Below are 14,669 nucleotides of genomic sequence, written 5' to 3'. Positions count from 1 at the left end.
TAGAGATGTGCTGAGGTGACGGGCCTCCTATGTTAGACTATATAGAGATGTGCTGAGGTGACGGGCCTCCTATGTTAGACTATATAGAGATGCGCTGAGGTGACGGGCCTCCTATGTAAGTTAAGGAGATACGCCGAAAACTTTACTATATGTTTGAGAGGGTACAGCAACGAGGCTCGTAAGGTCCGAGTGCTGTTCCCTCTCACATATATAGTACAGTTTGAGGCTTATCTCTAACTTTAAACACAGTTCTTTTTGTGTTAATAAAAACCCTACTATACAAAGCATTCATCATTTATAAACCAGGTGGGTAGCATATGCTGAAAATAACAACAATGTGTATTCATCCATATCATTGTATTGATCACATGTCATACCAATAACAGGTAAAGCATGCACATTTTTACTCACGTGTTTATGAGTTCAGTCAACCGTACCAATGCATTCATCACATATAAACCTGGTGCACCTAAAATACCCATAGTCACCCTTCTATTGATTAACCCCAACAAATTATGTCCATTGGATTTATCGGAATGTACTCAGCTGTTCTAACAGGTGTGGTTGCAGGGCTTGTAGGAGCTTACATTATGTAAAATGAATGTGGAAACAATGTTGAAATTCAATTGGCCAAAGATCACCATATGTTGTGTATATGTATGTGCAGCATGGAACACGCTCGTGCAGAAGAAAGCAGGACAGGATGCGTTCAAAAATCATTTTCAAAGATGGAATTAATACATTCAGCTTGAAATTCTGAATGCTGTCAATATTGTCTATAATGTGTATGTTGTTCAAGACACAAACATGTATCTCTTATAAAAGTGTTTTGAAACTCTTCTGGAATTACTTATGCCTTGACACTTCGAGCTGTGCTCAGGATTTACCTCCAAACTGATTTATAAGTGACAGTCCAAAAATATTTAACAATTAAAGGATTGTTAGATTGCATTTATTGGAGACATAAATGCAATCTGGGTGGCAGATAAATAGAATAGCGCCCGTTAGGGCACTATGATTATTTATCTGCCACCCAGATTGCATTTATATCTCCAATAAATGCAATAAAACAATCCTTTAATAGTTATATTTACATTTTACTTTCTAGTTCAAAGTAAAACATAATTTGGATGCGAGTGAACATTTGAATTTCCCGCTTCAACCATCTAACCTCAACAGCCAAGTTCAATGTGATAAAATATAGTCACAAAAAAAATTGAAAAGATAACAAAATTTCAATGTTTTTCAATAGCTTTTCAGTTTAATTTCAATTATCCAGACATTTAAAAGATTTTTTTTCATAAGTTTCATAACCAAAATGGTTCATTCAACTTTAATGTTAATTTTCCTGCGCGGACTAACATGGTGTCAGTAAACAAGACTCACATTCATTTATGAAGATATTACTTCACCAAGTCTAGGCTGCATTTATTGGCTCATAATGCAGATCACGATTATCATTAGAGTAATGGGAGTCACAGTGGCAAAATGTAAATATTCACATATGAACCGGGCAGCGGTCGAAAATCTTAATATAAACCGGCTACATGTCATTAGACCAGTTATGGGTACATCCTGTACATCACATGAAATATAACATCGAAAGAACAAAAGGATTTACGTAAACTGTGTTTTAAGACTATATAGAGATGCGCTGAGGTGACGGGCTTCCTATGTTGGACTATATAGAGATGCGCTGAGGGGACGGGCCTCCGATGTAAGACTACAAAAGGAAGCGCTGAAGTGACAGGTCTTCTAGGTGACGGTCATGTTATTTAAGACCATATAAATAATACGGAGACAATATAACCCTAACGCTAGACAAACAGAGAAAGTATTATCCTAACACCAGACACACTGAGGTAACATAACCCTTAACACCAGACAAAAATGAAACATAAATTAATGGGAAATGTAATCATTTAATTTACACCGATATATCTTATATATGCCTTATATCGATCAAATTCACTGAACCATGGGATGTCAAAACAACTATAATACTTATGAATCATCCCCATACAATTATAAACACAAGCTAATGAGGGTGCATGTATCTTAGTGTTTGAGATGCGGAGATAACAACGTGTATTTCTTATAGTTGATGACAACGTCTGAAGTAATATAAAAATCCATCCAAGTAAGTTCAGGATGGGTATACAGCAAAGATACGTGTTATGTAGGTGTGGCATTATTTATAAAGTTCGAAGATGATAATTGATCTCGACAATAGCAATATCTCTCCAACACCGCCATATTCTTATGACTAGAGACACAATACGATTCTCTCTCGTATTTATTTGTACGTAATATATCACCAAGTAGAGAGAATCTCTCTCCATAATACATGACGGTGACCTCAAATTCAGCATGGCTCGGTAGAACACTGAACTGTATTACGTAGTCCCCATGAAGCGGTGACGTAACATTAGTTGTATTCATAGACTTCCACGCATGACTGATATTATTCAAGGCCAAATCTACACAAACAGTAACATTCACTAACATCGTGTTAATTTCTTTCACCACCCAATATGATATTTCACGGACGATTTTTGATTCAGTGGAATAAATACTGTAGAAGTTCTGGCAGACACAGAAGTGTGTTGGTATCTTTAAATCCTCACATTTCCTGTTCGTCCTAATATTCCGCAGAAGGCTGGTTCCGTATTTCCCATTGTAACTCGGCGCTATGTGGCCTTTACCTATTTCTAGTATATCCTGAAGTGTAGCATATATATCGATGTTACTTGTTAATTTCTTTCTATTAGATTTCAGAGTTTCATATAATTCACTATTTTCCTTACGAAACCAAAGCGGAAGGGAGATAAACAGCGCTGGCATGTTTTCCTCTATTCTCCCTTGATATGTATTTCTTATGTTACCGTATCGACTACCATGATCCCCAAAGACAATTAGCACAGTATTGTCCAGGGCTCCACGTTTTTGGAGGATCGTAAGTGTCCTCGCGAGAGGTAGATCCTCAATGCCTAGCCCATTAGCGTTATCGTGTGTCGGTTTACAAATGTTAGAAATTGCAAACTTCGGAACGTCATGATATGTGGTGATGAACTCGGATAACTGATCAAACACAGCCTGTAATATGAGTGAATTTCCCGAACAGAGTTTATTTGTTTGATTTCTGTTGGTTGATTCTAATCCTGATATAAACTGCCGCATGTAATAGTCTACAGGTAAATATTTAAAACCGCTGTTAAGGTAGTTAAATATCCCGAAAGAAGACGCATCCTCGCTAAAAAATGTCAGATAGCCAGCGTTCATGTAGTCTTTCCAGACAAATTGATATTTATCGAAGAATCCATGAGAAATATCCATCTCCTGCAGCGTCATGCCTGTGAGTATGGGGGCTGTGTTCGGTAACGTGTTAAGGCCTGCCTTATTGTACCCTAACATGTCTACAGTAGAGATACTATCCAGGAAGGCTTTCGTATAGTTCATCTGACGGAAAAAATTCAGTCTGGATGTCGACTCGAGACCAACCATAACGACATCCATGGGTCTTCTTAACGCCGGGTTAGCGATATCAGACCGATATCCTTGTCTTAACTTCATCAAGGTTTCATTTCTTATGACAGATGCAAAGTGTTGCTGTCCTAGCAACGTTTTCTTTGTATTGAAACAACTAACCATGTAAAACTGATCAGTGATATCAATGGATTCGTTAAATGTTCGGAATCTTTCTTTTAAGAACAACTTTCTACTATCGTGTTCAACTTCCTTCACATAAGGTTGATAGGAACAGTTTGCAAATAACGGATAGTGAGAAGTGACTGTTTTATTAACGATGAGTTTCATCCCTTCCCTGTATGTAATCAGATTCCATCGACCACAGTCATGGTGCTTTCGTACTTTTACGAATCTTTTTACTTCCGGTCCGTATGGCTCAAGATTCGGAAAGTAACATGTGCCTGAGTTGTATTCCGATGCACTTTTTGCATATGCCTTGTGTACACTTGTCTTCATTTCGACAGAGAAATTATCTTGAATCAAATATGTTTGGAGATGTAAATATTGTCTGTATTCGTAAAGAAGTATAAAATTGATTATAACCAGGAAAACCATTGAGCAGGCGAACAATCCACGGTAAGTTAGCATCATCTGAAATTAAAAAAAAAATAATGCATTAAAACATAAATTATTTCCTGGTTTATAAAATCTCATTTTGTTCCAATGTTAAAGGTAAATACCTTACCCGAAACTGCTTTTATTTTTCTAAATGTGAATGTTGCGAGAGCTCAGCTTCTGTGTTGGTCGTATCGACTCTAGCCACGTCAACTTGGCTATCGTCATGGTAACATGATCTACTTCAATCACGCGGGTCCTGGGTTGATATTAAGTACATTTAGAAATTGTTATTCACGTTATATTACTCGTCAACACAATATTATTTAACATAAATAATATAGACTATTACATAGATATATAGACTATTACATAGATATATAGACTATTACATAGATATATAGACTATTACATAGAAATATATACTATTACATAGACTATTTTGTAAATGGTGACTAAATAATTTTCTACTGAGGATCTGTAGATAAATGACGGGCGTTTGTCTTATTTTAGACCTAAACCAATAAAATTATCTCACTGATCTTGCCTTTCGCCTGCACGAGCACTTTTTCAACCACGCGAGGAACTATAGGTATACATATACTTTCGTAGTAAATGGTGTCAAGGATTCATACTGCTATTTTTTCGTATTAGCAATGATTCATTTTTCATGAAACAATGTTCTATGACATTTATGGGTTAATCACGGTAAGTGAAGACAAACGTAAGCTCGTTCTTAAAACAACCTCAAGATTTTGTTGTTATTCGTTCTTACGCGTACAGCTTCCGATAAATTAATGAATTCTGCAGTCGTCGACTCAGTAAAACATTTTATGATGAAAAAGGAACAGAAACTCATTGGTACCAAATTAGATTCGAAAAAAAGAAGCTAAATTTGATCGCGATTAAAATACGGGATTTCCATTCCGGTAATCGATCGCTTTTTCCCTTAGCTTCAAATACAGGGAATCAACGAGGGCACGACCGAAAGAAAGAAATAACGAGTGAACGGAAGAACGAAGGAACAAAAGAAAGAACAATAATGATTATAGCTGCACATGTGTATTTATGTGTCCTTCCTGTCATCCGTTTGTAGTGTTCGTATGTGCCATTACCGAGAGGACGAACGGACAGCGCTGAAATAGACAACACGGGCACAAAGGGCCCGAATCGCTCACGTGTTATCTGGTAATCATGGTGCATACTCAAGATATATTAGAGAGTCAGTATGAATGATCCGGTAATATCAAATGTTTTAACCTCTTGAAACTTGATTAATGTCATTCATTTGAACAAACTTGGTATTCCTTCATGACAATATGGCGGACTACCTGACTTGACGCACATAGGATCGGCGGTAGAAGACTTGCTTATTCCATCATTTACAAGTGGGTACTAATGATTAGACATGTTGCACCATTTGTTTAATGTGTCAGTTTATGGATGAACTTAACAGGAATTGTGTTCGATTTAAAGAAAACTTGTTCTACGCGACTTGAGTTTGGACACTCTATGCACTATATTATATATATATATACGCTGACACAGGTGAGCACAGGTAAACCTGTTTAACGCACGTGCTTTTGTACTATCAACTACCAGTATGCCAGCCAGTCCAACTAAACGTAAACAACAAGCTACTAGTCCTATCGACTCCGCTTCAAAACGAAGAAGCTCTCTACCTGATTTATCATGCCCTGATCTTTTTTCTACACCCAAAACTTCAGGCCTTACTCTCCAATTATCTAAAGGAAAAACGGTGAACCTTGATCAAATTATAAACAATAAATTCAATGATTCTACATTTATGGAGAAACTATGTGTTATGGTCACCGATGCTATAACACCTAGCATTGATGCAGCTGTTCAAAACGCTGTAACGAAGGCTGTCAGCCCTCTTCTTGAACGCTTAAAAAACCAAGATGAGAGAATTACGATTCTTGAGGATCAAAATAAGGAATTAAAAGAAGAAAACGCGTCTCTTTATGATCAGGTGTCCGAGGTTCAGAGTAGCATGGAGGAGTTAGAGCAATATGGGCGTAGAAACTCCTTGCGTTTCCACAACATTCCACTTAGGCCCGACGAAATCCAGAATACCGATGCCGTGATTGTCAAACTCGCGCGTGAAAAACTCGACGTGGTAATATCGGAGAATGACATCGACAGATCTCATATTATTGGTAAAATCAACACTTCTACTGGGAAAGCTCAAATCATTTGTCGACTGAGAAACTGGAAAGTCAAAAACAAAATCTACATGGCGAAAGCGAAACTGGCGCGTAACCCGAACAGAACATTCATAACGGAAGACCTAACGAAATACCGCCAAGGTCTAATTTCACATCTACTCCAGCTGAAAAACGATAAAAGTATCTACGCATTCTGGACGATGGATGGGCGCATATTTCTGAAAGAAACTCCAGACAGCCGTAAAGTTCTTATCCGAACCCATTACGAAATAGACATTCGTGACCCAAGACACTGATATATAAAATATCATTTGTAATGTTATTAATATAACATTACATTATTGAATACACCTTTGAATACATTTCTCATATTAGAATTCTAGCCCTTTACAATTCATCATATAGCACCAAAATTGAATAGTACATGTCTTTGTTGCCAATAGATTTAATTAATTGGTATTAAGCAAATTTTGTATACAATATATTTACCAATTACTTACCAGGAAATTTAGTTTATACACGTATCTAGGTATTTGTAGGAAATGTATAGATATTTAGATATAGCAATGTGTGAATTAACTAATTAATTAATTAGTAAGGTCCACAATCAAAATTCAAAAATACAAACCCCACTTTCACCACTATCCTTTTGATTTGAACATGTATTGTATATATGTTTTGATAAATATGTACAACTATTAATGGTTAATGTTGAAAAGATCTATGTCTATATGTTGTCAGTTTATTAATAGAAAGCAAGGATATTCAAATACCGTTCATATTATTTCTTTTGCTGCCAATCCCTCTTGATAGAAGGAATGAAGGAATCTGTTTCTGATTACTTATTATGTTTATCTTGCTTTTTTTTGTTCTCTGTTTTTCATTTGCTTGTCTCCGTTTTTATTTGATACTTTGTTCCATACCAGTACCCAGCATTTGGTTATTCAAAATGTGTGTCTCGTCGCTCCACTATGTATAGATGCTAGTCGTTTTTATTATGTAAATGGGTATTGACATAGATCAATATAGAGCGGCGGTTGGGACACACTATTTAAAAACTCATGGCGTTATTGAATCACTGCACTATAAATGTATGTTATCTTTTTTATCTATTCTTTTTCATTTGTTCGGTATTGTTTTTAAACGTCTTAAATCATTTGTGAAATATGGAATGACCATTAGTATTCGGTATCATAAGCCTCTTTTAGCAAACCATAATCATTACTTAACATTTTTATTGATACTGATCCTAAGCAATGATATTGAAACTAATCCTGGACCCGAGCATGAGCAAAATGAATTATCATTTTTTCACCTCAATGCAAGGAGTATACGCAATAAAATTGGAGATATTGAACAGCTGGCTAATGAATACACATGTATACTTTTAACTGAAACACACTTAGATGAAAACGTTTTAAATTCTGATGTATTGATAGAGGGATATTCAGAGCCCATAAGACTTGATAGAAACTGTTTTGGGGGTGGTGTTATGGTTTACATATCAAACGACGTTCATTTTAAACGTAGACATGATTTGGAATTTGATGGGGGAGAGATTATCTGGGTTGAGTTAAATTTCACTAATTGTTCTTATCTTATATGCACTGTCTATCGTCCTGAAGGGCCAAATATGCCTTTTTGGGACAATTTTCAATCATCCATCGAGAGTGCTCTTGGTATCAGTTCTAATGTTCTCATATTTGGCGATATAATTATTGACTTACTTAGAGTTCGAAATCATAGACTCAATGAGCTTCTTCTTCTTTTTAGTTTATCTAATGTGATTAATGAACCTACTCGTGTCACTGCTCATTCCAGTACACTTATCGATCCTATACTTGTCAGTGATACTGTAAATGTTATTGAATCTTCTGTAATTCGTGTCAATAATGAAATTAGCGACCATTCAGCTACCCATGCGGTTGTTAAATTGACAGAAAACATTACTAAAACATACCAGCGTAACATGTGGTTGTATAAATATGCCGACTATGATCAGTTCAATAAATTAATCAGAGAATTTCCATGGCAAAAGAGATTTGAAAATTGTTCCGTTGACGAAGCTTGTGAAATTTTCACTGACTCTTTTCTAAACTTTGCTTATATGTGTATACCCAGAAAAATAGTAACTATCAGAAAAAATGACAAACCATGGTTCAACTCGGAATTACGTACTGAAATTAGAAAAAGAGATCGTTTGCATAAAAAAGCACGTAGCTCTAATAGTCCAGGTGATATATTGAGATTTAAACACCAACGAAACCGGGTTAACAATATGAAAAAATTTGCTAAAGTATCCTTTTTTGAAAATATTAATGGAATTATAGACAATTTTGCTATACACGATTCAAAATTATATTGGAAATTGATGCATCGTCTAATTGGAAAATCTGCTTTATCAGAATCTATCCCCCCATTATATGATACAAACTCTTGGGTATAACTCTGAATGAAAATATGAAATGGGAAACGCATATTACTAATATCGCTAACTCCGCCTCACGGCATTTGTCAGTTTTGCGCAAGTTGAAATTAACATTAAAAGGGGAAACGCTGTCTAAATTATATACTGTGTTTATTAGACCTTTATTGGAATACGCGAGTGAGGTGTGGGATAGATGCACCAATTTAGATTCAGAAAAATTAGAAAAAATACAATTAGAAGCTGCCAGAATAGTTACAGGTTTAACCTCTTTCGCAAGTAGAAATTCATTATATATGGAAACAGGTTGGGACACATTATCGGAAAGACGGAAGCAGAAAAAATTATCATTATTTTATAAAATTCATCATAATATAGCTCCGTCTTATTTACATGATATTTTACCTGATAGGGTTAATGAACGTACCGTTTATAACTTAAGAAATAATCATGATTATGTATCCCCTTGGTGTCGCCTAGTGCTATTTGAAAAATCGTTTCTTCCCAGTACAGTGAAGCTTTGGAATTCATTAGATTTGACAGTAAGATCTTCAGAAACTGTTACAAAATTTAAAACTCTAATCAAACGGAAAAAGACTGTAGCAAGACGGTCAGTTGGAAACAGAAAACTTGATATTATGCATACAAGACTTCGTCATGGTTGCAGTGCGTTAAATGCTGATTTATTCAAAGTTAATTTAGTTTTATCACCATCTTGTCGTTGTTTATTTCCTATAGAAAATGCATTTCATTATTTTTTCCAATGTGACCAATTCAATGACCACCGTGTCATACTTATGAGAAAATTAAACTAATTCCTTCATTCCAGCATGCCACAGACCCCATATTAGATCTCTTGGCATCTTGGTTACTTGTATTTAGAAGAAGTCATTTAAATATTTTAGACTATCTCAAGGTCATTCACTTGAATCAACTTTATATCCCTTCGTCTCAGCGTGCCACAGGGCTAACATCAGATCTATGATCATCTTGGTTACATGTATTAAGAAGTTGTTTAAAGATTTGAGCATATTTAACGCAGGGCCTTGAATGAAGGTCAATGTCATTCATTTGAACAAACTTGGTAGCCCTTTATCGTAGTGTGACCAAATATCAGGTCTCTAGGCCACTTGGTTATTAGGAGAAAGCTATTTAAAGATTTTAGCTTATTAAACCCATGTGACCTTGAATGAAGTTCAAGGTCATTCCTTTGAATATTCTTTATAGCCTTCATCCCAGCATGTCACAGGCAAAATCTCAAGTTTCTTAGCCTCATGGTTATTAGAAAGAAGTCGTTTACATATTTCAGCCTATTTGACCCATGTGACCTTGAACGAAGGTCAAGGCCAATGTGAAGCATAACTTTGATATCTGTCCTTGCTATGCCTATACAAAACAAAAATTCATCTTATATGTTAAATATTAAAGGCTCTGAAACTAACATTTTTGTCGGGAAAAAGGTTAAATTGCCATTTTCAAAGGGGTCTATCTCCGCCATTTGAGATGGCCTTGAAATGGGCTATTATATGTACCTGAGAGTATGCTTAAGTATGACCTCATTTGATGTAAACAACCAAACGTATACGTTGAAGTTCGTTCAAAAAATTATTTTTACATTATTGTAAAAATTGAACGTGCTTTTCAAGAACTCTTGTATGTCCAAAGTTGAGCTCCGTAGCTTGTTCCGTTTGTGAAAGCCTAGCTCTAAGCATATGGTGTTTTAAACATTTCTAATGCAAACTTGTGAAACTACAGATATACAGATAGAGGCGTGACCTAAAATTAAGTATTTGAAACCTGCAAGCAATTCTTTATGTCGCATTTGTGTAACTATATATATTGTATGAAGCAATCAATCAAAAGGCTTATGTTATGTTACATGATATGAAGCAATTGTGTACATTGGTGCTCGTCATGATTCTGTATCTGCGCTATACATCTACCCTTGTTGGTAGGCATCGCCTGTTACGCCATTTGATTGCAAGGTAACGTCATGACAAAACGGCGTATTTCATCCACAAAAGCATTACATCATAATCGATACCTATATAAAAGGGCAGATAACTTTATAAAGAATAAAAATGCACTAATTTCATAGTATATATGTAAGTTTACAAAAATGGTAACACTAACTGTTGTTTTATTATGATGTCTATGACGAATTTTGAATTTACAGTCATCTAGGGTAAATATTGATTTTTAAGAAAAACATCCTGTCTACATTTCAGCCTATGAAATGTTTTTTCCTGGATTTCATTTTTTAAAGAATCGGGAAAAAGATTATATCTAAAGCGGGTTTTTAAAATGGTTTGAAAGTGAAAACAAAATCGATCACACGCAAGTATTTCAAGCAAATCCAATATCTCAAATTTTATCCTGTAATTTTTTTTATTTATTTAAATCAGTTTATGTTAAAATTGATAAATAAACAAAATCATCAATGGGTATAAAATAAAGAATGAAGTATCATTTATTAACAAAAATAATAAGTCCCCTTGACACATACCCAATGTTTTGTTAGAAAACATTACCTTATGCCCTTTATGCCTTTTTAGAAAATACAAAATAGATAAAAAGCACATATATAAATTAATTACGTACCTAGACCTTTAACACTGCAAACTTTGGAAAAACATCGGAGCGTGGGCGGATTTTACAACCCCATCTTTAAACTTCTTTTTCAGAAACTAGGCTGGTTTTGTTATAAAGCATGCAGACAACAAATTTATTATGTGCGGAGAATTGATTTGCAGTCTCGTTTTTTTCCAAACTTAATTCAATTGCAATAAAAAGTCGAGGTAAGAGAGAAAAAAAGAGAGAAAAAAACACTCTTTCATATGTAGAAATGAAGGATTAATAGAATCTTACATGGGCCTGTCAGGTGGACAGGGATATCTCAACCGAGGATTGCTGGTTAAAGTTTTTCACGAAGGTTGAGATATCCCTGTCCACCTGCCAGGCCCTTGTTTGATTTTTCTCCTATACATTAATGAGAAATGGTGAAAATACAGTTGATATGAACATCCATCTGCGTAAAAATGGTCGCCGCAAGTATTGATGACGTCACTGTCCAGCCCGTGTGAGTTGTCTTTTCCCGCGGGATAACCCTGTCAAGAATGGAAGAAAGGGATAGTCTACCCTTTAAATTGGAAAGGAGTTGTATAGAATTGGCTGATCCATCCGATAATACTGTGAAATCATTTATTTTCGTTGGGCTCAATTTTCGTGGATTCTATAATTTTACAATTTCGTTGGCACTTAAATTCGTGGAGAAGACCTTACACATTACCGTTAAAATACATAGTCGACACTGTCACCTGTATTGTTTGATCTCTCAAGTGTGTTAAGCTCTACCACACAACACGGTTACAAGAGTCGGTACTCAGCCAGTGTTTTACAGATGTGTCCAACAAACAATTATCGTGTCACATTGATAGAGTCATGATAATCTCAATCAATTATTTGTTGGTACATGTGGATGAAGTCTATGAAATTCTGAACACTATCTTTGTTTGAACAATATTTTCCAACTTTGAACTTGTCATGCTTGTCCCCGAAATATACCTTATTTAGTGATGAAATAATCATCCTATAATGTATGAACTTACATGACATTGGTCTATATAGGTGTATATATTTTCGTGGGGATGTAAATTCGTTGATTTTGATTAAAAAACGAAATCCACGAAAATTAAGCCCCACGAAAATTAATGATTTCACAGTACTTTATTATTTTATGATTTATACTATGTTTATAATTCTTGTATTACCAATAAATTTTGAAAAAAACTCCTTCATATCCACATATTAAAGAGTATTATAGTATTGATCATGTGATACAGAATAACTTACCCTTTTATAGTATATACTTCCACAACACTTCCGTTTGTTAGTCCCCCAGATGGCAATAGTAGAGTAACTCATTCATTAATTCATAAATTGTCCAATTTATTTTGCTGTTTAAGGCATTTGTCTTATTTTAGACTTAAACCCATTACCAATATCTCACCGATCGCCTGGAGGAACGTGTGACAAACATATACCTTTGTAGTAAATGCTGTTAAGGATTCATACTGCTATTTGTTCTCCTATTAACAATGATTCAATATACTTCAGGAAAAATATCAGTTGTATTGGTAACCTTTACGGGTTTAAAAGGTTGGTGAATTTAGGCAAACGTAAGCTCGTTCTTAAAACATCGGAGAAGTATCGTGATGGACGAGCGGTTCCGTGGTGCCCTTAGGTTTTGTTGCACTTCGTTCTGACGCGTAAGGGACCGCGGTGGCCAAGTGGTTAAGATGCCCCAACATATATGCAATATTGTAGCTCAAAAGACTGTTAGACAAATAATGGTGTCGTCTTTAGAGCTACAATTAGTGCTAATGGAGTAAAGAAATGTTTGTGAAAACAATTATTTAAACGTCTGTATGCATTTTATTTTACTTGTTTGATATCACTTATATCAAATTCACAGCGAGACATTAATTTTTCACATATAAATATGATTGTCTTTTCAAAGGAAAATTATACGGCAGGTCTACAAATTATAGCATGAATTTGACTATGAATTTTACGTCTTATGAGTGGTAAAGTAGATGTTAAGGATGGCCGTTTGAACTTAATAACAAAGTATAGAGAAATATTGAAATCTCCTATTTGGTACAACCCGGCTCTAAAAATAGGCCATGTGTCCTTCTTCCAGAATGAATGGTAGCAGAAGGGAGTGAAATATGTATCTGATTTTTTAGATGCAGGTCAAAAAAATTTAAGTTTTACAAATTTTAAGTAAATATTTGATGGAAAATCTTCAAATTTCTTGTTTTATAGAAGAATATGTGAATCAATTAAAAGTGCCTTAAGATTAGACGAAATTAGATAAAAAGAATCAAGTTGCATTATCAATAAACCTTTTATTCCACATCATATGCAAATCCTTGAAACAAGAAGAGATGTAAGGATATATATAGAAATCTGACAAAATCAAATCAAAATAATAACACTGCAGAATTGAAATGGCTTTTAAATCCCAAAATTCAAATAGAAAATTGGAAAAAATATACACAAATATCTTGAAATGGTTCAAAAATAGGCTACAACACAGAATTCTTCCCCTTAATATGTACTTAAAAGACATTGGAGTAAAGAATTGCAACTCATGTAATTTATATAAAATAGAAACTGAATGCATCACACATTTATTTGGGGAATGTGATGAAACTAGAATTCTTTTGCAACACCTAATTAGATGGATTAAAAATGCAATGATAGAAATATAGAACTAGATCTAATGCCAATCCTATTTGGGAGACACAACAATTATCAAACTCACTTTCCTCTAAATTTTTAAAACTTCATACAAAATACCTCATCTATGTTTCTTCCAGAAAAAGTAATAAGCTTACTTTCAATGATATTAAAACATACTTAGATATCGATTTAATATTGAAAAAACAATTGCACAGAAAATATTAGTATTGATCACTTCAACAAATCATGGAAAGGCTGGCAAACCATCTTCAGTTCATGATTTCTCTATCTATATGCATCTGATTAGTATTGAGTTTGCATATTGTTTTCTATATTTTTTTTTGTTTATTATATATCTCTAGCTTTGCAAATCAAGATGTTGTCTACATATATACTTATACCTATAGGCTCCTATTCATTTGTTCACTATGTATGGGTTTTTTTTTAATTCTTTTTGAATTTTCTTTATTTTTGTTCTGTTTTTCGCTGTCTTTATGGCTGCTGAGTAAAGTCAATCTGGGTTACCTCCCCTTACCAATACTATTATTAGTATTAGCTGTTCATATGCAATCAAAATACACGTACAAGGACATACTTTTTTATCTGTAAAGATTCTAATAGCCGGCAAAACTAATCTATCAAATATAGTAATTAGCAAATTCATCTTCACCAAAATATTTCAAACAGTTGTTTTCCCACGTACAAGTACTTACTCAGCATGCTAT

General features: G+C 34.6%; 1 protein-coding gene across 1 annotated transcript; it reads right to left on the bottom strand.

Annotated features, from left to right (window-relative positions):
* Positions 1–2,175: 2,175 nt before the first annotated feature.
* On the bottom strand, positions 2,176–3,984 carry LOC138312903 (uncharacterized). Its single transcript, XM_069253618.1, has one exon. It carries the CDS (start codon positions 3,982–3,984, stop codon positions 2,176–2,178), a length of 1,809 nt encoding a protein of 602 aa, XP_069109719.1.
* Positions 3,985–14,669: the final 10,685 nt, after the last annotated feature.

This window comes from Argopecten irradians, unplaced genomic scaffold, assembly GCF_041381155.1.
Source record: "Argopecten irradians isolate NY unplaced genomic scaffold, Ai_NY scaffold_0514, whole genome shotgun sequence".
Lineage (NCBI taxonomy): Eukaryota > Metazoa > Mollusca > Bivalvia > Pectinida > Pectinidae > Argopecten > Argopecten irradians.
The sequence above is the reverse complement of the archived record's forward strand: the minus strand, read 5'-3'. Positions and strand labels throughout refer to the sequence as shown.